General features: G+C 40.5%; 1 protein-coding gene across 1 annotated transcript; it reads left to right on the plus strand.

Annotated features, from left to right (window-relative positions):
• Window positions 1–318: 318 nt before the first annotated feature.
• Window positions 319–24,943, plus strand: LOC308141675 (serine/threonine-protein kinase BRSK1-like; the record flags this gene model as incomplete). Its single annotated transcript, XM_080511882.1, has 20 exons — window positions 319–406; window positions 846–940; window positions 6,059–6,144; window positions 6,289–6,429; window positions 7,675–7,791; window positions 8,910–8,943; window positions 9,033–9,101; window positions 10,122–10,268; window positions 13,540–13,571; window positions 14,667–14,831; window positions 15,812–15,909; window positions 16,850–17,000; window positions 17,120–17,180; window positions 18,759–19,365; window positions 20,417–20,465; window positions 20,723–20,846; window positions 20,936–21,037; window positions 22,215–22,323; window positions 24,545–24,634; window positions 24,720–24,943. 20 exons carry the CDS (start codon window positions 319–321, stop codon window positions 24,941–24,943), a joined length of 2,589 nt encoding a protein of 862 aa, XP_080368008.1.

A 24,943-nucleotide genomic window follows, 5' to 3' on the forward strand; every position in this document is an offset into this window, starting at 1 on the left:
GGTTTGATGGGACTATTCACACTTTTTCCCGGATCGGATCGTTTCCACACACCCCTTGTGATTTCTGCGCTCTGGAGATAAAAAAGAGGGAGAGAGAGGGAGAGAGACCTGACCGCATGACATACAAGTGCATGGGAGTAGCCTGCAGGGCCCGGCTTTAGATCACGACCAGTCCTCCGCGCCTCCTTCTCCTTCCCGTCTCCTCTCCGCCGCCGTGCAGCCGCCGGTGATGTGCGTTACGGCATTACGCACGGAGCAGCACCGAGCGCGATCCTGATCTGCCTTCGACCAGGAATAGGATTTCATCCCCCGGGAACCATGAGCAGCAAGGAGCTGTCGGTTGGCCAATCCAGCCAGTACGTGGGGCCTTACCGGCTGGAGAAGACCCTCGGGAAGGGACAGACAGGTAGGACCCCCCCCCCCCCCCCTCTCCCTCTCTCTCTCTCAATCCCTCCCTTCAAGAAGGAGCAGGGCGTCTGCAAGGTGCATGAGCAGATCCCACTGAGCTGCACCCGAACCATTTTCGTTAATAATCACGGCTCATCGTGTAATCCTCATTCATTCCTTCTTATCTTCAGTGCTTTCATTCCTCTTACAACCATCTTTCAGGGTCTGCGAATGTTAAAACACATTTTGGGAGCATATATTCCATCAAGCTTGTGATTAAATGAGTCTCTCTTTTTTTTTTCGGGAGAAAAGGGGGGGGGGGGGGGGTGTAGCTGACTTTGTGACAATGTAATTTAAGCTTTTTGAATTATTTATGCCATCACTTCCTTCCTGTTTTCACACTGCATCATGATTGGCGATGTTCAAACATGCTCTCCCTCCCTCTGTCTGCCTCTCAGGGCTGGTGAAGTTGGGTGTCCACTGTATCACGGGCCAGAAAGTGGCCATTAAGATTGTCAACAGGGAGAAGCTGTCCGAATCGGTCCTGATGAAGGTTCAGTACCCACAATTACTCTCACCTACTTACTCACATGTCTTTTTTTCTTCTTTTTTTTTACTGCCTGTGTGCTGTTTGCCTGTATATAGATGATACATGATCAACATTTTGAAGGTATTTGGTGTCATCGTGCTGTAATCAGATTGTGGTATGAGTCAATGACTTCACTTGAGTGTTTCTGACCTCATTGCAAGAAAACATCCCCTGTGATCTCCTGTGTGGAGTTTGCATGTTCTTTCTCGGGGAGGTTCTCTCCAGGTTATGTGGTTTCCCACGGAAAACATACATTTGAGGCGACTCACCGACTGGATTTGTCACATGTGTGAATGTGAGTGTGCGTGTGACTGTCCAGGGTGTGACCCGCTGAAAGCCATAGAGTCTGGTTTGCACATTTATTTCAAATACTTGCTATATTTGATATTATATTTATCACTATTCTGTACGTTTCTTTTACAGACATCATCACTGCTATTATTATTCAATGCACAGCCCCTCTGCATAGACAGACTCATCACAACTTAATGACCTTTTTTAAAATAATGCACTTAATACTATTCAATTATACTTGATGTCCCACCTAAATAATAGTGCATTGGGCCATGGGCAACCAGTTACACTGACGCCTCACTGCATCTCTGGTGCAAGTTGCATTGGTTTGTTTTAAGTGAATCGACACAGCTACTACAATATCAGGGTTTGTTTTAATAAGCTTGAAAACATGGCCTCCAACTAGGCTACTTATCACATATTGCAAATCTCAAACCAGACAATGTGACAATGTTAAAGACCATGTGAGGTACATTGGTAAAATGAGCTTTCTTTTATCCATGTCAGAAGAATTTGACTATTATCTGCAGCTTTAAAAAGTTTGGGTCCCGGAAGGAAGTTTTCTTGTGTGCCATCACAATGTACAAACAAGCAGAAAGTAAGAACAGGTAAAATGATGCTCTTATTAGAAATCTTGTTTCACTTGCAGAATCCTGCAATAAAAATGTTTTTTTTTTTAATCCAACAATATTTTAGCATTTTTCTCATTTAGTTATAAATAAATTGCATTAAATTTTGGACATTTCTTTAGACTGCATGTTGTATTGGATGGGATCACGTTTGAAATCACCTTACATACCAGCCGCATCAAAGCATTTTGCGCAAGAATTGTTTGAGCTATTAAAAAAATTGCAATCCCTCCGAATATAAAATGTAGTTTTCTTGCATTAGCATAATTTACAAGCTTAGTTTTCAGAAAGAACTACCCCCACCCCCACTCCCCATGTTATGCTCAAATGTAAATGGATTAAAAAGTTATTTCTTGAATAAAATACACAAGTTAAAAATTAAATAAAGATGTGAAGAAAAAAGCACAACATGCATATTCAATATTGCACTGTCGAATTAGGTCCAGTGTCCAAACAGGATCCAACTCCAATAAATGAACACACTGGAGCTGCATGGGGGACACATTTGGTAAATATATTCACTCCCTTGGAAGCACCTTTTGCAAAACTCGGCTTCAATAAAGTTCAGTTCCATCCATCAGAAATCTTTTGTCTGTTTCCCAGCAAAATTTGTCATTATTTCAACCCTAGTGGCTGTATAATTATGGCAGATCCGCCATGTTCACCCCATGGGAGCGTGCACTCTGCAGAAATAGCAACAGAAAAGGAGTCTTTATTTCTGTTCAGAAAAGCCCGTCGGTGTGTTGTAACTTGGAGCTGTGGAGTGTGTGGGCACTGCTTCTGCACACCGAACAATAGGGATGATTTCATTCTGCTAATTAAGTCCTCTGATGAGAGCTGCTGCAGTTAAAACACACTGGACTGAAATTAAATTTAAATAGCTCCCCCCCCCCTTCATGTTGATGCTTTGCCTGTGGCTGAGTGCTTGCATCATATTGGCTTTTGTAAAAGTATATAGTAAAACACTGAACTGGACAAAGTTCTATATTTCCATGCACGATGCATTCTTGCTCTGCACATATTTTGTCATTCAAATGAAGCTATACTGGCTACCGGTCATATTTCACTTCATTACTTCAAGATTATGTCTGGGTTTGAAACAGGCCAGAAGTAAAGCTACTTTTTTTTTTTGGCTTTTGCAACTTTTTGGGGACAATCTTAAAAAAATCTTTTTTTTTTAAATGTGAACTAAATCTAAAAGAAAGTGTCAAACTGATTGTATTTCACATTGTATAGTTATAAATGACCATTAAATACGTTAAAATGATCATTTAAAGTCTTCAAAAAGCTGTGACCTCATCTGATATATTCTGTGGCTGCTAACAACTCATAAAGTTAAGTTTTTTAAAAAAAAACAAGATGTGACCATGGACAGGAACTTGCTCCATAACGAGATTCTTGTTTTAGTAAAGTTTTGTTTTGAGCAAGTTTTATAGACATTTGGCAAAAGCTGATCAATCAATATGCACATTTCTTCACATTTTTAATTTGATTTGCACTTAAAGTTGACACATTATGCAGCTTCAGCCACTTAAAGTAAATTTACCACTGAAAGCAGTCCCCCCCCCCCCCCCCCCCAAGTTCAAGATACATTATAGAATATTTTAACATTCACGGGTAATCACGCTTCATACTATACATACCAGTATATCCCAATCAATTAAACTCGATTGCAGCAGATCAGTGTTGGGAGGATTTTATTTTGTTTGTTTGAAATGACAATAACTGAATACAGCCAAGCTTTGAGGAACGTTCGGCCTGAGCTTTTAACCCTTTTTTCCGACTGAGAATGACGCAAATACAATATACCGCCCAATGATTCTAGTTGCCCAACGTGGCGAGCAAATCAATAGTGGGCCTGATTCTGTTCCATGTGGGACTCCGTTTTTAGGTCATGCTATGGGCAGCTGCTGTGGCTGAAGCAGACCTGGGAAAAGTTACACAGCTATTATTAATATTAATTATTAAAGTTCTTTTTCTTCTTTATTTATAAAAGTGAAGGTTCGTCGGCGTTGATTTGATTTTGCTTCTGTGTGAGGAAACAGACTTTAATGAGTTTGCGTTGATGAGGACCTATGACACAATGTTCATGTTGATATCAAATACGGCAAAACTTTCAAGGACTTTCATCAGTGTCATGAGGACTTGCCGTCTCTGCCTACGTTCCATAACTTTTTTTTTTTTATTATTCATACTTTATTCCAATAGTTAATTAACTTTATTCAGAGTGGAAATAAAACCTAACTCAAACATCAGCTTGAGACAAAGAACCTACAATTAAAAAACAAAAACATGTTTTTTTTTTGTGTGTATTTTTTTAAAGGTTTTGCTTGTGTCCCCTCCACTCAAATCAATGCAGTGCAATATTTTGCATGTTTGAAATGCCTTGCAGGCCAATGCATGCTAATGCATGCTAATGCATGTGTCATCATGAAACGCTGCAGAGAGCCTGATGTGTTGGAACAGTTTGACCAGTCAACATCACTTTTAAAGATCTGCCACGGAGCTCATCTTTCTATAGTCAATGGCCGTGAGCATGTTTGAGCAAACGTAACACCCGGCATAGTTTTTTTTTTTGTCTTTTTTTTAAATAACCTCAGAACAGTAGCACCTAGCAAGATGATGGGGCTGGTGTCAAATTACAAGAGCTCCAAGCCACATGCAAGCAAGTATAGCTGAACAAGAGGGTTTTTGGAAACCAGCCAATCAGAATTAATTGATTTTTCTTATATCTTAAAGAGACTGATAAGCTCGATCCAAGTAGAGGGTGAGCTTAAGGGTGAAGGTAGATGTGTGTTTATGTGATGTGTTGCTTTAAAACAGGGGTGTCAAACACATTTTATTTCAAGGGCCACGTTTAGCTCAATTTCAACTTGAGTGGGCTGGATAGGTAAAATGGTGCCATACTAACTTTATACATTTTAAGTTTTTCTTATACATTTTCATATACCAGACAAACCAGACAATTACTATGTAAAAATGATTACGATCTCAACATAAGTTCAATTTTAATGAAAGATTCTGATGCTGACAACATGGTTTTGAAGCTATTGATAGTTTTCTTGCAATGACATAGCTATTTTTTGTTTTTTTTATGGCAGCATCGCCGATATCTCAGATCGGATCACCGTGTCATGTCGTGTTCGCTACTCTTAAGAAATTTGTTAAGAAATCATTGTTTTCTTTGACATTTTTTGCAATTTTCTTGCTGGTTTGGCCGGCGTTCCGGCCTGCGGGTCGTATGTTTGATCACAAAATTAGAAAAATAAGCCCTGCTATTATCTTTAATGAACAGCATTAATATTGCAGGTTTTACAGCGTAGCCTCAAATCAAACTGGATTTATTTATTTCTTTTCCACTTTTGCATTTGTGTGACATGTTTCACATTCGTCTGGCAGCTTTTGCACGCAAAATACTTTCCACCCTCCTCAGACATATCCTCGGGGCTGTAGATATGTATAAGTCAACAACATTTATCCGGAACGCGACACACCACACGATACCCACTATGTTTCAGCAAGACATATAAGCTCATCCTAACAGCCTCTACATAGAGGTTCGATGTATGAAACTAAATCCATAAGTATGCAAACTCCACACGGACGAATCCGGCTGAAACACTGAGTTAACCTATGGCAGTTTGAACATTTTTGTTTGAAAACCTACAAATGCACAGGGGGAAGATGCAAACCCAGCACAGAAAGGCTCCTACGTTTAAGCCGAATTGTGTAATTTACTATCACAAGATAATAGTACAATAGCTGAGATACATGTATTTTTCATTATAGGCATGACATTTCTTAAACTTTTGGATGCCATATTGCACCCCCGCATTGTTGACTTCATTTTCTTACAGTGGCGGATTGTTTTCCTTTCTGGAGTTCAATGAAGTGACTGAAAAACAAAACAAAACACTAAAATCACTAAAATCACTAAAAGCTTTTGTACTGTCTCCATCTGTTCTGCATTTCCCCCCTTAACTCCATCTTTATACGCGCTTCTTCCCTCACACTGCGTTTTTACTCGCCATGTTTACCTTCCTTTCCCTGGCTGGCATTTTCCGGCTTTGTCATTTTTTAACAATCTTTCCTTTCTCTCTCTCTCTCTTTCTCTCTCTTAACCTTTCTCCACGTCTCCCCCTCCCTGTGTCCGATGCAGGTGGAGAGAGAAATAGCTATCCTTAAACTAATAGAGCATCCTCACGTCCTAAAGCTGCATGATGTCTATGAGAATAACAAATACCTGTGAGTACCTCTGCACCTTTCTCATGTGCGCTTGCCTTCAACAACCTTGAAGAATTTGGGAAGTTGAATAACAACACTGAATATAAGCCATATGTGAGGTTTGGTTGTTTTTTTGTTTTTGTTTATTGTGTGTCTGTGTCGCAGGTACCTGGTGCTGGAGCATGTGTCAGGCGGAGAATTGTTTGACTACCTGGTGAAGAAGGGCAGGTTGACCCCCAAAGAAGCAAGGAAGTTCTTCAGGCAAATCATCTCCGCCCTCGATTTCTGCCATAGTCATTCCATATGGTCAGTAATAAACCTTCTGCTCCTGCACTTTCTGCACTTTCAGTTCTAAAATTGTCTCAAAATGATCAAATATATTGGGGTTTTTTTGTACAAGATGTGTGAAATGTTTCCTTCTATATGAGCCACAAGAATTCAGATCCGATACAGTATTGTATAATTGAAGGTGCTACCAGTTATAGAGAATTCACTAAAACACATCTTGAAGGATATTTCAAGGGTCAAATTCCACCCGACACTTTTCAAAGTCACAAAAGTAGCAATTAGAAATAATACACTTTTTTTTAATATTAAATTGTTTTGGAAAATTATAGAATTAGCCAGAATTGCACATATTTTAATAGATTTTTATGTCTTAAATGTGTGTTAATGGGAAATTTTCCAACAAAAACTGCCAAAAGCATCAATCGCCTGCCCTAACTGGAAGTAAGAGGTGATCTTAGAGAGCAACAACACATCAATTTATTAACAACATAAAATCAACTATAAATACAGAACTGTTTTACTATCCATAATACACATTTTTGTAATTTTCAGTTACTTTACAGATTGTGTTGTAAAATAAATCACTAAAAAACCCTTAAAATCTCTCTAAAGTACAAAATATGCTTCATTATTGTAACAAGCTGCACCACATTCATATTATAGAGCGAGACTGGCAACTTTTGAAACAAAAATCAATCTTTTCTGATTAATAAAAACCAAATCCAAAGGATGCACAAGACAACAGGCAGAAACCTAAATAAAGGCGAAAGAAGTTACCCGACAAACGTTACAGGAAGTAAACAGTGAGTCAGTTTACACGCACTCTGGAAACCGGATCATTATGCAATTTCTGGAGTTATCAGGCTATTCCAATTATCATTTAAATCTGCAGGTTTCATCAGTGGCGATGAGAAATCAAATTAGCACGTCTGCATTTCTCCACAATAATCCGATGTCTATGCACATGTATACCCGTAATCTGATTTAGTAGAATCAGATGTTTAGCAATAACAGGAAGTTGTAATCAGAGTTTTCAAATATTGCATTTCACATGAGGGGCGGTGCAACTCCAGACTTTAAATTCAGAGAGGTACAGCACACATGAAGGCAGACGTGACACATTAAACATGAACTTGATGGACAGATATCTTGAGAAAATACTGCTAAAACCCTGATAACAAGGGATCTCATGTATACTGAGCATTTAGGGGTTTTCCCTGTCAGTTATGTGGTGCGTTCGTTGACTTTGTGTGCTTTTTGCAGTCATCGAGACCTGAAGCCAGAGAATCTTCTCCTGGACGAGAAGAACAACATCAGGATAGCAGACTTCGGCATGGCCTCGCTGCAAGTCGGCGACAGTCTACTAGAAACCAGTTGTGGGTGAGTGCTGGGTTCATTAGCTCAGGAAGTTTCAGAATGTTTAACTCATATTTAATGTTTATCAGTGTTAATGAGCAAGTGGCCGATGATTGTATGGTCAAACGTGATATTTTTTGAACTGTTGTTTTGTCAAAGCTTCTTGTTCTCACGGTCAGAGAAACCGTCCAGTCGACAAAATGTGCTTGAACATGTTTAACTGCAGTCGACTTCAAAGTCATTTAACGTTCACAAGTGAACGTTAATGAAGTGTTGATTAGTTTTTCGGGTCATTTTCTCTTCAAATGAGAATTGTCCTTGTTTTATCACTTGGTAATTTTCACATTTGTTTCTTGTTTTGTTCTTTGGACACCATATTTGATTATATGCATTGTGCAGATAAAACAACCAGTTCATTTCTTTTTAATAATTGTATTTAGGCCATGTTTTTTTCAAACCGTAGTTCATTATATTGTTGGGTAACAGTGCTTAATAGTGTATGGATGTGTAAAAAAAATCTAAATAAAAACTTTCCCATGTAGGAACCTTTTCTAACTATATAGACCCCACATAAGTTTAAAGTACACAGGAAAATCACATAGAAGTTGAATTTAAGAGGGATCCGGTTATATTAATATAATGCCAAGATCTTCTGTTAAAAAAAATAAGTCAGGCTCTTATTTGTTAAATTTAAAAAAATGAAGCTTTTGACTCAAAACTATTTTAGAAATTGAAAATCATGATCTATATTGTTGCTTAGTGATTCAGCTCGATAAAATAGTATCACCATAACAATACAGTACATGTTTATCCACACCAGGAAATAAAGGGTCAAGATGCTTTAAAAGGAAAAAAAACAACAACATTTTAATCCATTTGAAATACACAACTACTTTACTTAAGTAAATAATGTAAATCCTTTTTCCACTTCTGGACTGTTCCATCCATGGCAGCGTTCATGAAAAGCTTTTTGAAAAACCATCAGCGTGAACGTGGATTTACCAGATAAAATTAGAAAGCAGCTTCCACCTGGATTCACCTGCTCAGTCCTTCCTGTGGATTAACACTCAGGTGCTCTCACTTTTTCGCGTGTGACATATATAGATATTTCACCGTGGTTCATCTATCTGTGTTTTCCACAGATCTCCACATTACGCTTGCCCAGAAGTCATACGAGTAAGTTCTTCACCTCTTTCTGGCGTTTTGTCCGTCATGAATTTCCTGTTTGCCTGATGTCGAACTGTTGTTTTTAATTATTTTTGCAGGGGGAGAAATATGACGGTCGCAGGGCTGATGTTTGGAGTTGTGGAGTCATCCTCTTTGCTCTTCTTGTGGTAAGAAGTTTTTATTTGTTCTCCTCAGTCAAACCAGTCCAAGCAGACCGTTATGACAAAACACGATAATCCATCGAGGAGCAGTCACCAACTATTGCCTTATTTCAAACATGGAAACACTAAAAACAAGAAACAATTTCATAAAGTATCAAAGAAACTAAGTAGTGCCCCCTAGTTGAAAATATTCAGTCGCACCTGAATAGAAATTGAATTTGTAAAAAAACCTATAGAAGTTACACTGAAGTAGAATAGTGTTGATTTACTCAGTGATTTTTTCACGATTTATTCTACTTCCTTTTTGTTTCAGTCGGTCTCATTAGTTTTCAGCCTGACACCATTTGGTTTAGTTGAGTTGTACTGTGAATCCCCCAGTTTTCGTTTGTGTTTCATCACGTAGCAAAAACAAACTGAGCAGTACTATATCGATAAGCGAGAACCTTCTGTGACTTTATTCCTCAGTTTGTGCTTTTAGCCCATGATCAGCCTTCATGGTTTTTGATGGTAAATACGTAGTTTTGTGTGTAGGAGATTGTAACACAAACCACCGATTTTGACTGTTTTACTCTTTGGCCTTGGTCCCATTTATAGTTTGTGTGGTCGTTGAGTTTACATTTTATGGTTTCTGCTTCATTGCCTTCTGGAGGCCGGAGTCAGTGTTCCTCCGTGTCTCTTCTGTGTCGTACACGACGCTTCCACTGAGATTATTGAACCCAATCAATGTGAGCTACACTTAAAACCAGATATTTCTGTATGTTTTTGGTGACATCTTTCTTGCTCTGTAAGTGAAATATGTTAATAATGGCGATAGCCGCATTCTGTTGTCATACAGTGACATCTAGTGGTCCTCGATGGTATATAGCTGTATAGCTTGATAGATAGGTTGCTTCTTAATATAAGTCACAAAACCAGCAAAACAACAAGAAAAAAAAAACTAAACTGCGATTTGTCGTCCTGATAAAATGGTGCACAGAGGCGATAAACCCACCCACGGTATTTTCTCACATATCCTTCCTTTCCCAGGGTGCCTTGCCCTTCGACCACGACAACCTGCGGCAGCTTCTAGAAAAAGTGAAGAGCGGCGTGTTCCACATGCCCCACTTTATACCTCCCGACTGCCAAGCTCTGCTCAAGGGCATGATCGAAGTGAATCCCGACAAGAGACTCACAGTAAGAAGATAAACAATTTCCAGGAGTTTTTTTTTGTGCGTGTGCGCGTGCGAGTGTGTCTTTGCTCTATCATCAAACAGACGGCATCCATGTTTCTTCAAAAACAGCAGTGTCAATATAATGTTGTGCATCACGCAGCGAGCGCAGGCAGAAACCCATGAAAATCAATATCCAACTGAGTCACCGGGAGGAGAGAAAAGGCGGTGCGACATCGCACGACTCAAAAGACCAGACATGACTAAGCAACTCAACAAGTATATTTATAAACATTCTGCCTTTTAGAACAATTTCACTACTTGTCTTTCCTAACGGGACCTATCGGAGTCATTTCGTCATATTTTGCACAACCTTATCGCTTGTTCAGAAATGACCGTTTTGTAACTCCTGTTTTTAGATACCGCCTCAAGTCGGCACTGTTCTTACTTCTGTTTCCAAAGAGAATTACCTGCTACAGCATGGACCGGTCCCACATGCAGCATTTAATGCGTGTAATTTGACACCGGCCTCATGTTTTCGTTGATCAGCTAATATTTTGGGTGACTTGGTGTATTCCGACTGGCTATAAGTTCATGTCAAGTTTGGTGGTGCCATTTTTTTTAGTTTTTGCAATTGATTCTGGTTCCACGCTCTGCTTTGCTCACCCAAGGCAGTCAAGGAAATATTTCTGCATGTTGGATTGTAAGGAATATTTCCAGAGCATTTTATCTTGTGCTGCATTGCAAAGTTTTCCGAGACATAATTCGCCATTTTCTCCATTGATTTCTGCCTCACACTGTAAATACAACAACCAGCCGGTTGTCTTTCATGACTTTGCACAACTTAATAGGACAAGATGAGGCAGGTCAGTGAAGGTACTTGGACGCTTTGATTTGCATTTTGCCAGGAAACAAGCCATGTGAGTAGTGTGTTCGGAATGCAGTGGGACTCTATCGATTAGATTATACACGGGACAGATGACCAATTTGGATTGTTATTATGATGCCTATCACATATAAAACTATAACAAGTCCCAGGAGAATTTGGACTGGGAGTCATGACACTTTGGAAGCCGCCATTGTCTTTATTGTCCATCTACTGTTCTTCTGTTTGTGCAGAAGAAATATTTACCACGGCCATTGTGCACTGAGTTCCAGCTTGGGAGCCATTTTCAAAAAGTTGTGTACGGACAGCCGAAACACAACAAAGGTTTTCTGTTTTCACTTGAAAACATTGTTGTGTAAACGGTGAATGAAATGTTTTTTTTTTCCCAGAACATCCCACAGATACCTGATCAGATTGGGAAACTTGGGAGTGAAACATCTCAAATCATCACATTATTTTGCTGATTGAAGCCGCTGCAATCTATCTATGGATAGTCTATGGAGCTACAATCTTTGCTTTCTCTGGCTTTATGCAAATGGAACGAACCTAATACTCATCTGATATTGTGCAGATATAATATACGGTGGACTAGAAAAGAGAAAGCTGTGAGCTTTGCTTCTTCATGTGCCTTAACTTAAACCTGATAAGAAAGAAGATGAGAAAAGAAAGCACAACTGACGGAGTGGAGCGAGGGGCCTGAGGCTTTGCTCAAAGGCAGGAACGGAGTCTGACGTTTAAAGAACTGCCCCCATTTTTTTATTTTTTTTTATTCCGTTCTCGCTGAAGCTCACAAGTTCAAAGAGTGATGGAGGGAACACACTTGCATGATCGAACAAGAATGGATCATCAAGCGATTTCATCAGCGCTCCGAATGAAAGACGGAGGCACTGAAACCGACTCCCGACTCCCGAAAGCAATTCCACTCCTCACAAAGAGAGACATGTAGCGGCGTGGAAAAGGGTGATTGAGTGAGTGGATGAATGAATGTGTGAGTGAGCCGGGAAGCCGGGAGGAAGTTCCATCGCAGTCAGAAACCTGGATAAAGCAATCACGTGGCGTGGGATTTTAATTCAAGATTAAGAGAAAGGGAGATGGGGACAACTGTGCTAATGTGTTATATAAAGAGAAGGCGGTGGGGGGGGGGGGGGGGGGGGGGGTCATGTGAAATAAAGGTAAAGAGAAATGTGTAGTTAGTTTGTCATCCAGCTACAGCAGAGCAGATTTAATCAAAGCTGGGAGTTTGTCTGATGAGCTGTTGATTAATGGAGCCTGAAACCAGGTCAGACCGACTCCCTCTCTCCGCCTCTGTCTCTCTGTCTGTCTGTCTGCGAGCTCGTAGCCTCCGTGGAAAAGCAGCCACGCATCAGCAGTTCGCGCTAAGGATGTTTTCTCTTGAAGTTAGAGAACGCTGGAACGTCTCCCCTCCGCAGTTCACAAACGGTGACGCCCTGAGTGCGCGCAGCTGCGAGCCGGTTTCCTCTCTGCGGATGTATAAATACAAGCGTGCACAGCGGGCCCTTTCTCTCTCTCTCTCTCTCTCTCTCTCTCTCTCTCTCTCTCTCTCTCTCTCTCTCTCTCTCTCTCTCTCTCTTTTCACGTGCTCGCGGAACTGCAGCTGCTCCATTACGCCAACCCCGAGAGACGGCCGCGCCGCACTACCGTGATGGCCTCCGCTGTCCAGTAATGCAGAGTATATAATGTAGAAGAGGAGATTCAGGAGGGCTGCAGAAGAGTTCAGTTCGCCGGCTGATGCAACATTAATAACATTGTCACAGTGACTTTTGAAAAAAAACACAAAAAAAACCATCAGGCATGGATGAGTTCTGAAGGCCATACTTTGCCATGGATGGACAATTAAACAGTGTATTTGCAATAATCCACTTTATGAGTTGAATGTTTACTTTGATTAATTGCTTACCAACTGAGCACACTCAATGAAACACTTAAAGCTCACTGATCGTATTTTTGCAATGGCAAAAAATAGGCAATGCAAGAAATGATTACTGGTGATCTCTTTTTTGTGTTTTTCACCAAAATCCCATTCGCTTTTTAAGGCCAATTATTTTGCCGTTTTTTGCACTCTATTACTGAATTTTCTGCACGTCTTGATGTACTCTTGGTTCGTTCTCCCAAATCAGTGGAAGAAACATAATATATTTTTTAAAGCAGGCACCAAGGAGAGTAATCTTTTTGCCTTATTGTGTATTTTATATATTTATTTGACACATTTATTATTTTCCAAATGTGCATTTAAGCATCGAAATTAATCAAAATGATAAACAACTGATTTAAATGACAAATCCAGGTATAAAAAACATTGTTGGATGTGGTTAGTGTGAGGGTGTGATAAGAAATAGGGAGCTGTGCTTTGATTTGTGTTGTGATGGTTCCTTCTGTCTTTTATCCGCAGCTCGAAGCAATACAGAAACACGCCTGGTACCAGTAAGTTCACCGACTTTTTTCCTTCTTCTGGCTTCTTCTTATTTTTTCCCTTTAGTTTGTCCGCCCACTGCACCAACACCTCTTTCACATATACTTTATTATTATATCAACATTTTCCACCTACCTACACTTTATCCAGAAAGAGAAAGATTTCAAAGCAGAAAATCAATAACATCTAGTGAGGAGTTCAAAACTGCTCCAGAGAAACATGTGATATAGGGTGAGAGGAGAGGAAAGTGTTTAAAATACCTCGTAAACATCAGAAGCTGCGACGCCGCCGAGGATTTTTATACTGGAACTGACATGTTTCACACGTGCAGCGTGTCCGGATGGAGGTGGACGAACCACCAAGGCGTGGAATGAATCCTCTCATCTATTTTAGGATGTTTCCTCGCTGCCACCGTGATGCGAAAGCAAGAATAGACAAAAATGGAGGCCAAGAGAAGCTCCCCAGCAATATGGATGATGCAAACATAGTGAAGCTTTTAATAATAAGTGCCTTGAATGAAGACTTTTTCTTTATTCTATGATTTGATTTTCATTTGAATAGTATTACTCAACACTGAATTTATGAAGTTGGGTAAAATTACAGGTAAAATAAGATTTATGATGACCTGCAGCGATGGTGAAGGGTGACAACCAGGTCAAAGGTCATCTATGAACCTGATGCTCAAGGTTCTCTGTGCAACCAAAGCAAAACTATATTGTTTTCCTGTTTCCACTACTGTGAGTAAAAATGAACAATAATCAGAAGAGAAAGTGGGTTTTTCTTGTAATAAATAACTTATGACGTGCAAGCCGAATCAAAGTGCAATTGTTAACAGTTTCAATGTCTGATAATAAACTAATAATGTACGTACTCCAGCTCAATTTTTTTCTTCAAGTGCAATTAAAGAGCGATCACATCACGGCCTATTTGAACTACAGGTGTCTAACAGCCAAAACGGGCCCTCAATAGTATCCAGCCTGTTTCCTGCATCAAGTTACACCATAAAATGTAAAACTATAGTTTCAAAAGTACACTCCATTTAACATTTTTGACATCCTCTTTTGTCTTGATCACGAATTTCTAAACACTCGGCCTCTTCCCATCAGGAGTGGTCGTAATGAGCCGTGCCCGGAGCAGCCGCCCCCTCGCCGGGTGTGCGTGAAGAGGATCGTGTCCCTGTCGGAGCTGGATCCCGACGTCCTGGAAAGCATGTACTCTTTAGGCTGCTTCAGAGACCGGGTCAAACTCACACAGGACCTTACAAGTGAGGAGTGAGTAAAAAAAACCAAACAAAACAACAACACACACACACACACACACACACACACACACACACACACACACACACACACACACACACACACACACACACACACACACACACAGAGCAACACGAGTTAGAAGTAAGCATGCTGGAGTGAATAGTTCTGTTTCTTGTTTCCGTCTCTGTCTTCCTCATTAGCTGCTTTGTCTCGTTGTGGCCGGCCAATTACTTGCATCATTAGCTGCTTGACATGGCAGGACTGAGAGAAACACAATAAACAGTGCCTCTTGTAGCTCTTTAGTCCTCGATTCGCCTCTGTTCACTCGGCACCGAGCAGCGATTTCAGTAAACCATCAAACAGAAGGAACTTGTAATATAATTCCTTTATGTTCAAACTAATACGCAACACTTCACTTTTCAGATAGAAACCTATCACGTGGTGATCAGGATGAGACAGCAACTTTTTTTCCAATTTCAAAATATATTTTTGGGAACCATAAATTCTGAAATAAGTTTTCATTTTAAGTCCGATTATTTCAACAGCCGACTTTAAGAGGTCATAAAAATCAAATAAAACAGCAGCTCTTGGAAATGTTCTTTTTCATCATCTGAGTTTTTAAAAGCTTCAGTTCTAAATGTTTCAATAAAAGGGCTGCAACTCAAATCAAGGTGTTTTTAACACCTTAAATTTCTGAATTCGAAATGTTAAGAACATAAATTCATGAAACTAGTCAAAGTCACTGTAACCTCATGTTTGTCTCATGAAAGCATTGAGTTTATATTCACATATTTATTATGAATACGCATGAAACTCGTGAGTCAATCGTTCTGCAAAATGAACTGATTAGATTTCACAACAAAATCAAACCAAGAGATCCATTTCTTCTCAGTCACTACACGTATGTCGACCTGTTACGTACATCACCATCCCAGGTGACAGTTTAATTTCGACACCCTCTGACCTCCAGGCTCTTTGTCTTTGTGCAGGGAGAATCAGGAGAAGATGATCTACTACCTCCTGTTGGACCGGAAGGAGCGATACCCGAGCTGTGAAGATGAAGATTTGCCTCCCAGAAATGACATCGGTGAGAAAAAGTCACCTTTGCCCCCATCTGATTTAACCAATAAGAAACACCGAATATCAGTGACATCTTTAAAGTTTTTGACAGCTCGGCTGCTGTTGTGTCCTTAAACATAGCATTTCGACCAAATGCTTGTGTGACATGTGTTCACGTAGTTGTTTCATCAAAGTAACAAGAAAATACTGACCTGATTTTAGTTGGTCGATTGTCTCGAGGTAGCAGTGCATCTAAACCACACGTCCTTTTAAGACCAGCAGGCTCAGAATTGCACAGACATGTAAGTCAGGACTCAAGATCTCAAAGTTCATTCAGTGATGCAGGTTAAATATTGGACTGCCGTGACAGTGGCAGTCCAACGTTTCACAGCAGGTTTGTCCCTTCCATTGAATTGATGCCTCATATGAATTTCATTAAATGCACACAGATCTTCATGAAGATCCTCAGTGATGCTTACGCTTTCAGTTTTTCTCGTGCATCTTGTGGGTGAGCAACTAAGAATAACACCTTGACTCTACATGCAGAGAGGAGAGTTCAAATGAGGGTTTTGTATGCTAAAGTGCCAATATGACAACAATTTGCTTACATCTAGATTGTAGTGATTGAACATAGCGCAAGGTCAAATTTGAAGCCCCGGTTAAGAAATATATAAAAGATATTGAAGCAAATAATGCAAACGCGTCTGACCTCATCAATATCAGCATCTCTGCTAAAGGCTGAGCCAAATGTGTTAAATACAGTCAGACATTCTAAATCACACTGGTTGTACACTAAGCTATGAGCGTTAACCTCTTCCAATATTTTTGCCCCACCTTGAACACACTCCTGCTGATTCAGCAAATCAGCTTCCACGTGCATCATGTTTACATACGCAAACCTTCAATACACCAGGTGCACAAGAATGATCTGGCACGTGGTGGTTAAAAAACTGCGTTTGTCTCCCCAGACCCGCCCAGGAAGCGGGTGGACTCGCCCATGCTGACACGCCACGGCCGCTGTCGTCCAGAGAGGAAAAGCTTGGAGGTCCTGAGTGTCACGGAGCAGGGATCTCCCACCCCGCCACGCAGGGCCCTGGACACTAATGCACACAGCCAGAGGTACCAGCAGATCCAGGCTCTTAGAATGTCGGAACTATAAAGCTGAAGTGGCATAGTAATTGTCTCTTTTTGTCCACAATTCCCATTCACTTCCATAACTCTTGTAATCTGCTCCAAAGGTCTCGGTCGGTCAGCGGAGCGTCAACTGGTCTGTCCTCCAGTCCTCTCAGCAGTCCCAGGGTAAGAAATTCATGGTTTTTTTTGTTACAAATTAAATGCTCATCTGCCTCCTGCTGCTGCTTTGCCTCCGTATATGTCAGCCTGCAACTCACTGAAGAAGAATTTCAGTCCGATACTGAAATTGACATGTTTCAGTGGTGTTTTTTTTCTATTGTAATGATGCACCAGTTTGGAGATTAGATTTTGTTATATTTTGATAATATTGGATACAGTGTCCTTATACAGATTAGACAGGCCAGTTGAAGCTTTTTTACATACATGTGTTATGTATGAATGCCACTCAATTACTCATTTAGATGCCAAAATATTGATACATTCAATGCCATGTATGTCTGCCAATAGATTAATTATCATTTTGAAATAACGATATTTACCATGTAGCTTTTTGTGGTAGGTTCATTTAACTGATTTATGTCTATTTGTCTGTGTTCAAACACTGCAAACTGATCAAACTAATGAAAACAGAAATACAGCAGAGAAATCAAATGGGTAGAGATAATTAATATTAACAATGTAGTTACCAAAATAATTAGGCTGGAACAAGTCATATAATTCAAATAGAATGTTTCTGACATTTTTTCTGCTTATTATTGAATCCCAAAATGTGCATCATGACTAAATACTAAACTCTTTGTGTTTATTAACAATCATTAACTTTACTTTATGTAATTTAAATAAGCACAGCATTAACCTCACACATCACAAAGATAAACCTCATATTTCCCCACACTTACATGCATTTGTGCACAAATTAGAAATTGGACTGGAATTTTTCCAACCAGGAAGCCGTGTGTCATTTCAGTTGTATGTGAATCACACAAATATTGCAAACGCACTTGATAAAGTAAAATCTTACAATTAATCAATCATAGTTTCCTAAATTCTTTGTCATAAGCTAATGGACAGGCCTTTTTAAAATGTATTTTTTGCAGTTTGAGGTTACATAACAATAAAATTCTTATCTCGATCTTTGTTTTCAAAACCTATGTAAAAAGAGATTATATGCACATTTTTTTGTGTTTTTTTTTCCAGATCCATAGTAACAGACCTATGGCGCAATGTATTGTTGGTTTTATTGAAAACTATAGGTGTCCCAGTCCTTGCTCCCAACAGGGTGGTTTATTGTAGGCTGATTACCATCTTTTTCATAGTGTATATTCAATATTGTAAAAAAATAAATAAATAATGTTTTCAGCAGCTTCAGGGCATAAATATCAGTTGTGATCATCAAAGACACAAAAATAAATTTCCTGTGCTGTGCCTTTTTTTCTGGAATAATGCTTGCTGGTGCTGTTATTTCGAGTCATGCCTCTCCATCATAATGTCACATTCTCAGTCATGCATGATTTCATTTCATAGATACACCACGAGGCCTGTGCAGAGGTTCCTGTACTTTTCATCACATCGATGAAAAGAGTCTTATAGACACGCTGAGAATTAAACTGTGGAATTCATCCTCATTCATTGAGTCTCACTAATGAATCGCACCCATAAATCATAATTCATGACCATTGCTTGCTCTCTCATCTATCCATACCTCTTTCCCTCCATCTTTCCATCTCTCTGTGTGTCCATCAGAGCCCGGTCTTCACTTTCAGCCAATCAGAAGTCACGTCCGCATCTTCCACCTCCAAAGACCCCAAACCAGGAAGTGCTGCCACCACCCCACGTCCGATCCGCCTGGCGCCCGACCCCAAAACTCAGACCTTACCCTCAAAGGGCCCCGCTGACCGGCCCCAGCTCCACTCCATGAAGTCCCTCCCCCTCCAGACACCGCGCTCCCCCTCCCCGTCCCCGTCCCCCGTCCTCTCCCCCACCCCGCGCTTCTTCAACTTCCCCTCTCCGTCTGTCTTCAAGTCCAAGAACGTCCACGCGTCCTCTAACCCCCCTGTCACCCCTCCCCCTGTGTCGCAGGTCACGCCGCAGGGCTCGCCGCTGCCCACCCCGCTGGGCACGCCCGTGCACCAAATCCAACACCCCTCCTCCACCACCCCTCCCTCCTCCTCTTCCTCGTCCTCTTCTTCCAGAGCCGACGGAGCCGGCGGGGCCTCGCTGACCCCGCCCTCCAGCCCCGGGGGCAGCGGCGGCATGGCCGCCTCCAGCTCGGGCCACTGGAGAACGAGGCTCAGCTCCATCAAAAACAACCTGCTGGGCTCGCCGCGCTTCCATCGACGCAAACTGCAAGGTGAGGCGAGACTTCAGAGATCTGATGTGAGTCGGCAGCACAGCAGCCAGGTCTTCTTCAGGTTGTTTATTGATGGAGGCCAGCCTGTGTGACAATCTGCTTTTGAGGTGCTTTTCAAACTAGTTTTTCCTTGGAGATTAGTTCAGATCATAGATGCTGTCAGTACTTCTGGTTCAATTGACGCATTCGATCAAGCGCAGATCAGATCAAAATCGTGTGCTGCAATCGTTTCTGTCTGATTAGATTGGCCCTGTCCGGTTGGCGTAACTGTGTTTATGATGCGATCACAGTGTTTGCATATGATGCATTCGACTGGTTTCCACTGTCGGAGCTTTTTGTGAATGTCAATTACCTAACGTGTCACTATTTGATGCTTCAAGCAGTTCTTTTGAAAAAAAAAAAAAAACACTGTGACAAAAGTCACGATTTGCAAAATCTTCTGAGTTTTTACAAACGTACTTTTACCACCTTCTTCATGAACTTCCTGTTTATTGGTGTTTTTGATTGGTTTTTCGACTACAATACTCATGACTCACTGACACCACCATGCTGTTTGACATGGTACTGCAAGGCTGGTTAAGACAGAATTAGCTGGTTGGCTTGAGATAACACCGTGACTGTTATTTACATACACCGTTGATCATTTTTATATTACAATGAAGAAATGCCAATTAACCCCAATTCATTATTTAAAAATGTGATGCTGCTCTCAAATTCCAAACGCAATAACATTAGTAAATCACAAAGCCGCATCACTATAACCCTAACCCTAACCCTCTGTCTGTGTGAACTGTGTTCCCTATTTGTAATTTAAATATTAAGAGACCTTCCATCTTGCATTTGCATCTTTTACCAGAGGTCTATTATTACCAAGAAGCTAGCATGTGTCCCAGCCTGCAGCCCACGGCTGTGTTGAGTAATCTCTGATTCTGTGATCATCTGTAATTTGCACAATTAAATTAGAGCCTGTCAACAGGATTCGCTGCCCTTTTCATTTTACTCTCCTTCTCCTCCAATCTCTCTCTCTCTGCTTCCATCTTTCATTTTTCAGTCCCTACATCGGAGGACATGTCCAGTTTGACTCCAGAGTCCAGTCCAGAGTAAGTATGAATGTCAAAATTTTTTATTTTTTATTTTTTTGGATGGATGGATGGATGGAGTTCATTGTGTCCAAACAAATAATAAAATGAGACATGCATGAATCAGCTGAAAATATTTGTAATTGTCAGAAAGATGAGATTAAATTGCCAGAAACCTGAATGACAAACTTGACCCGAATCCCTGACATCAATTTATTATTGTCAGGTCAAAATGGACCTTCTTTTCAATTTAACCCAAAATGCCCACTGATTTGCAGACTGGCGAAAAGATCCTGGTTCGGGAACTTCATCAGCCTGGAAAAAGAGGAGCAGATCTTTGTTTTGATCAGAGACAAGCCGCTCAGCTCCATCAAGGCTGACATCGTCCACGCCTTCCTCTCGGCGAGTACAATAAAGCGTCAACGGTGACTTTGCCCTGTAATACCCTCGTCTTTACAAACACGGATTTAAGACTTTATTTACTCCTGCAGATCCCATCGCTCAGCCACAGTGTGGTGTCTCAGAATAGTTTCCGGGCAGAGTACAAATCCACCGGAGGTCCCTCTGTCTTCCAGAAGCCAGTCAAGTTCCAAGTACGAGTTCCCTTTTGTCCATTTTCACATTCAGTTTTTTGTTCCCTTCCATTACACGCGCTTCATTTAAAGGAATATACGCTGTCAATATAGGCCAGGGTGAGTTTCAACCTCACACTCAGCCAGCCAATTGGGATGAAGCACATTTACAACAATAATTTGTGAGAACTATCGCAGCTGGTTTTATGAAAAGGACTCATTTTCTGTCTCTGATTTTAATCAACATGCAATGTAATTAATAATTGGAGTAGTTTCAGTTCATAACTAGTGCAATTGTGTGGAAAATCATCACATCATTATCTGTGAAATCAAACACTGACCAATTTTGGGAGGTTTGCTCCCAAACCAAGGTGGTTGTTTCTGTCCTATGGCACTAAAATGCATCTATTTTTGGTCTGATTATTGCATTTATATTTATTTTTGTTTTGCATGTTAAAAACGTCCTCCAAATCCTGTTAGACACAGTAGAGCCTACTACCGGAGCCCACTTGTCGCTATTGAATACTGCCCTTTTTTTCGTTTTAACAAGAGGAAAATAGGGCTCAAGATGTTTTTATGAGAATAAATACATTACTCTTTCACTGCAGAAGTAAAACGTAAATCACAGAATAGCTCTTGGATCAAAACTATGTGGATTTAGTGAGCGGGTTGAACCTCTAAAGCTCTAAAAACGCCTTTAAAGGTATTTTGTTGATAAATGCAATAATTGTATTTCCATATACTGCATTTCTTTAAAACATATCTTGATTATGTATTAATTTATAGTCACCTTTCATTAATCTGGCATGCAGTTAGTAACCTGTAGCTCATTTCTGAGGGAATGAGAAAAATTGACAGTGGCCATTTAAATTTACTGGATAATATCTGAATCAAATCAATCTTATATCAATTTAGCCGTTTATTATGGTATATTGAATCTGAAAGTGTTTGAAAAAAATGAAACACTGCTATCCCCTGGATTATGTCAGATAATATTGTCCCAGATCAGACTGGGGTCTTTGGTGGTTATTGGTGGAAATTAAAAAGTACTACTGATAACATTTTCAAATTCAGATTTGTCCTTTTTTGTGTGTTTTCCACCTCAAAACAGGAAAAATAATACATTTTTAAAAGATATGAATTGAACACATTAATTCCTGGAAAGAAAACCTCCCCTGTTTTGTTTCTCCTCTTGTAGGTGGACATCGCTTTCTCTGAGGGAGAGCGGGAGCGTGAAAGGGAACGAGCAGAGAGGGAAGGAAGGAGAGAGATGGGCATTTACAGCGTGACATTCACCTTGATAGCAGGTAGGAAGGAGGTTTTGTTTATCAGGTCACAGATGGAGAGATTCATAGATGGAGACATAACGTTGTCATATATATATATGTGATGCAACGAGGTATAATTATCTAAGGCATGCAAAAGGTAGTCATTTTGATTTGACCCAAACGTGTCAGTCACTAATGTGATTTTTTTATTTTTTTGTTTATCAGAACAATATAGTTGTTAAATTACTTAGTAATATATAATAAGAGTGTTTGCATGTACAATTACCAACATCCAAATGTCTGTGATTGTCTACTGTGCATTTAAAGGCATTCACAGTTTCACATTTTCTTTCCTTATCTCTATTGGGCACTCGATAAAGACATCGTTGATAAATCACTATTTGGAGCTTTAAAATGTGTATAAATAGGAAACATTTCTCACTGAACTTCCTATGACATCAACATCAGTACTGTCTGATGATATTAATATGTCAAATTTACTGGGAAAAGCCCCTACATGTGACTTATCTGACATTTTGGGTTTATGTTAAAAATGTCCCTACTGTAAATTGCACCAGTTTTACTTGCAGAATGTTAATGATCAAACATCATGTCACTGTTTTTGACATTTTTGGGTTAAATGTATTAATCAGGTGCGTTTACATCGAGGAAAAGTGTGGCTAAACAAAAATGTTGAGGCTGTCATGAGAAGTGCAAGTCAGAAATGTTGGGTAGTGTTAATATTGTCTCCATTTCTAGACATTCTTCACAAGTCGAGAGAGCGCTTTCTATCAATTGCTATTAAATGTGAGGAAATATTGTAGTGTCCAATTATGGCCACTTGCTTGATGAAGAAAAGGAGTCTGCTTTAAGGCAAATAAGAAAACCAATTAAAATTAACAGTTAAAACATCTGCAATTTCTCGATTTAAAAAGAGCCAATCCTCAGCACTTGTACTTGTAATCTTGCCAGGGATCCTCAGGTAAATGAGTGCATGTTTACAGGCATTCATGTAAAATAACTTGAACACCACTTGAGGTGCAAGTCTTTTACATGTAAAACAACTAATGATGCAATTCTGAGGAATGGAGATGATTTCATTGGAGTGGTAACAATTTATAAATCATGTTAATGATGTGACAAATGACATGGATCCTTTTTTTTTTATAAACAGCATGTGCATTTCACTTGTCATATTTTTAATATTGTACCTAATAATTAACATTTTTGAGGTTGCTGACTTTTTGCTGCGTTCACTTGCTTTCTTCTCTTGGGAGAACACTGTTTTCCAACCCTTTTTTATTTTTAGTTTGTATTTACTGCCTCCAAGTGGCCGAAACAATCAGTTACAGAACCTCTTATCTTGCATGCTTGAATCTGTATGAATCATTTGTGGGAGTAGAAGTTAGAGAGGTGGGGGTCTGCCTTGGAGAGAAGAGGAATGAAGGTGAAGAGAGGCCAGACAGAATACATGTGAGTGAATGGGAGCGAGATCCGTGGAAAGGTGAAGACGGAAAGATGAGAGGGAGTTGGATTGAATGCGGATGGGTTCAAGTATCTGGAGTCAGTCATCCAAAGCGATGGAAGGGCCAGAAAAGAGGTGAAGAAGAGAGTGCAGGCAGGATGGAGACGAGTGTCAGGGCTGATGTGAAAGTGGAGATTGGCTTTACTGTCGTGAGACTGTGCTGGTGCAACTGTGGAGGAGGTGAAGAATATGGTGTGATGGAGGCAGATCGCATTTCGTTTCACAGAATTTTAACCATGAAACTGAACCATATATATGAACAGATCTCAATACCGGCTATTTGCAACCTTTTCAATCACAAAAGGTTTTTTTTTGCTTCTCTATCACCAAATCAAATTTGTGTTTGTCTGTAAAAAGCCTTTATCGTTGAGTAACTCCAAAATTAAAGAATTGCTATTTGAAAATCTTGCCTCAGTATTTCTATTTTTAGGTGTTTAGCTCTGCAACCGTTGCTTTTTTTGTTGTTTAATGTATCCACCCCTTTACATCCATGTAAAACTGCGCGCATATTTATTAGTCTGTCGGCAAAAATAAATCAGAGAGTGTGTTTCAACTGCTTCCTCCCCGTAACATCCAAATTAATGTATTATGCTGGACGCATCTCCTAATGCAACCTGAACAGTTGGGGGTTAATGGCCTTCTGGCACCTTCTGGAGCACCATGTGGCTGTGGAAAACCTTGGGTTGTAAATCTCTGACTCGCTGTCAGTGACAACTCAACTGTCTTTCGCCTCAGGCCCCAGTCGCAGATTCAAACGGGTAGTGGAAACCATCCAGGCTCAGCTCCTGAGCACTCACGACCAGCCGTCTGTGCAGGCACTCGCCGGTGAGTAGCCTTGGACGTTCAGACGCACACGTAACCAAATGCCAATGCAATCAATTGATCTCAAGTTTAGTTCCCTTCGTTTCAGATGAGAAGAACGGGCAGCCTTCCCGTCAGCCCAGCACCCCGTCCCGTCAGAACTCCCGGCGGTCCGAAAGTGGGTCGGATCGGGATCGGACGGAGGGGGAGCGCGCGGCGGACGGCGGGAGCAGCTCCGGGAGCGGCAGCGGGACCGTTTTACAAAGGCGGGGCTCGGGGAAAGACAAGACCAGACTCCTGTCGTCGTCCAACGGGACACAGTCTCACACCTGA

The sequence above is a fragment of the Blennius ocellaris genome (assembly GCF_963422515.1).
Source record: "Blennius ocellaris genome assembly, chromosome: 16".
In the NCBI taxonomy this organism is placed as follows: domain Eukaryota; kingdom Metazoa; phylum Chordata; class Actinopteri; order Blenniiformes; family Blenniidae; genus Blennius; species Blennius ocellaris.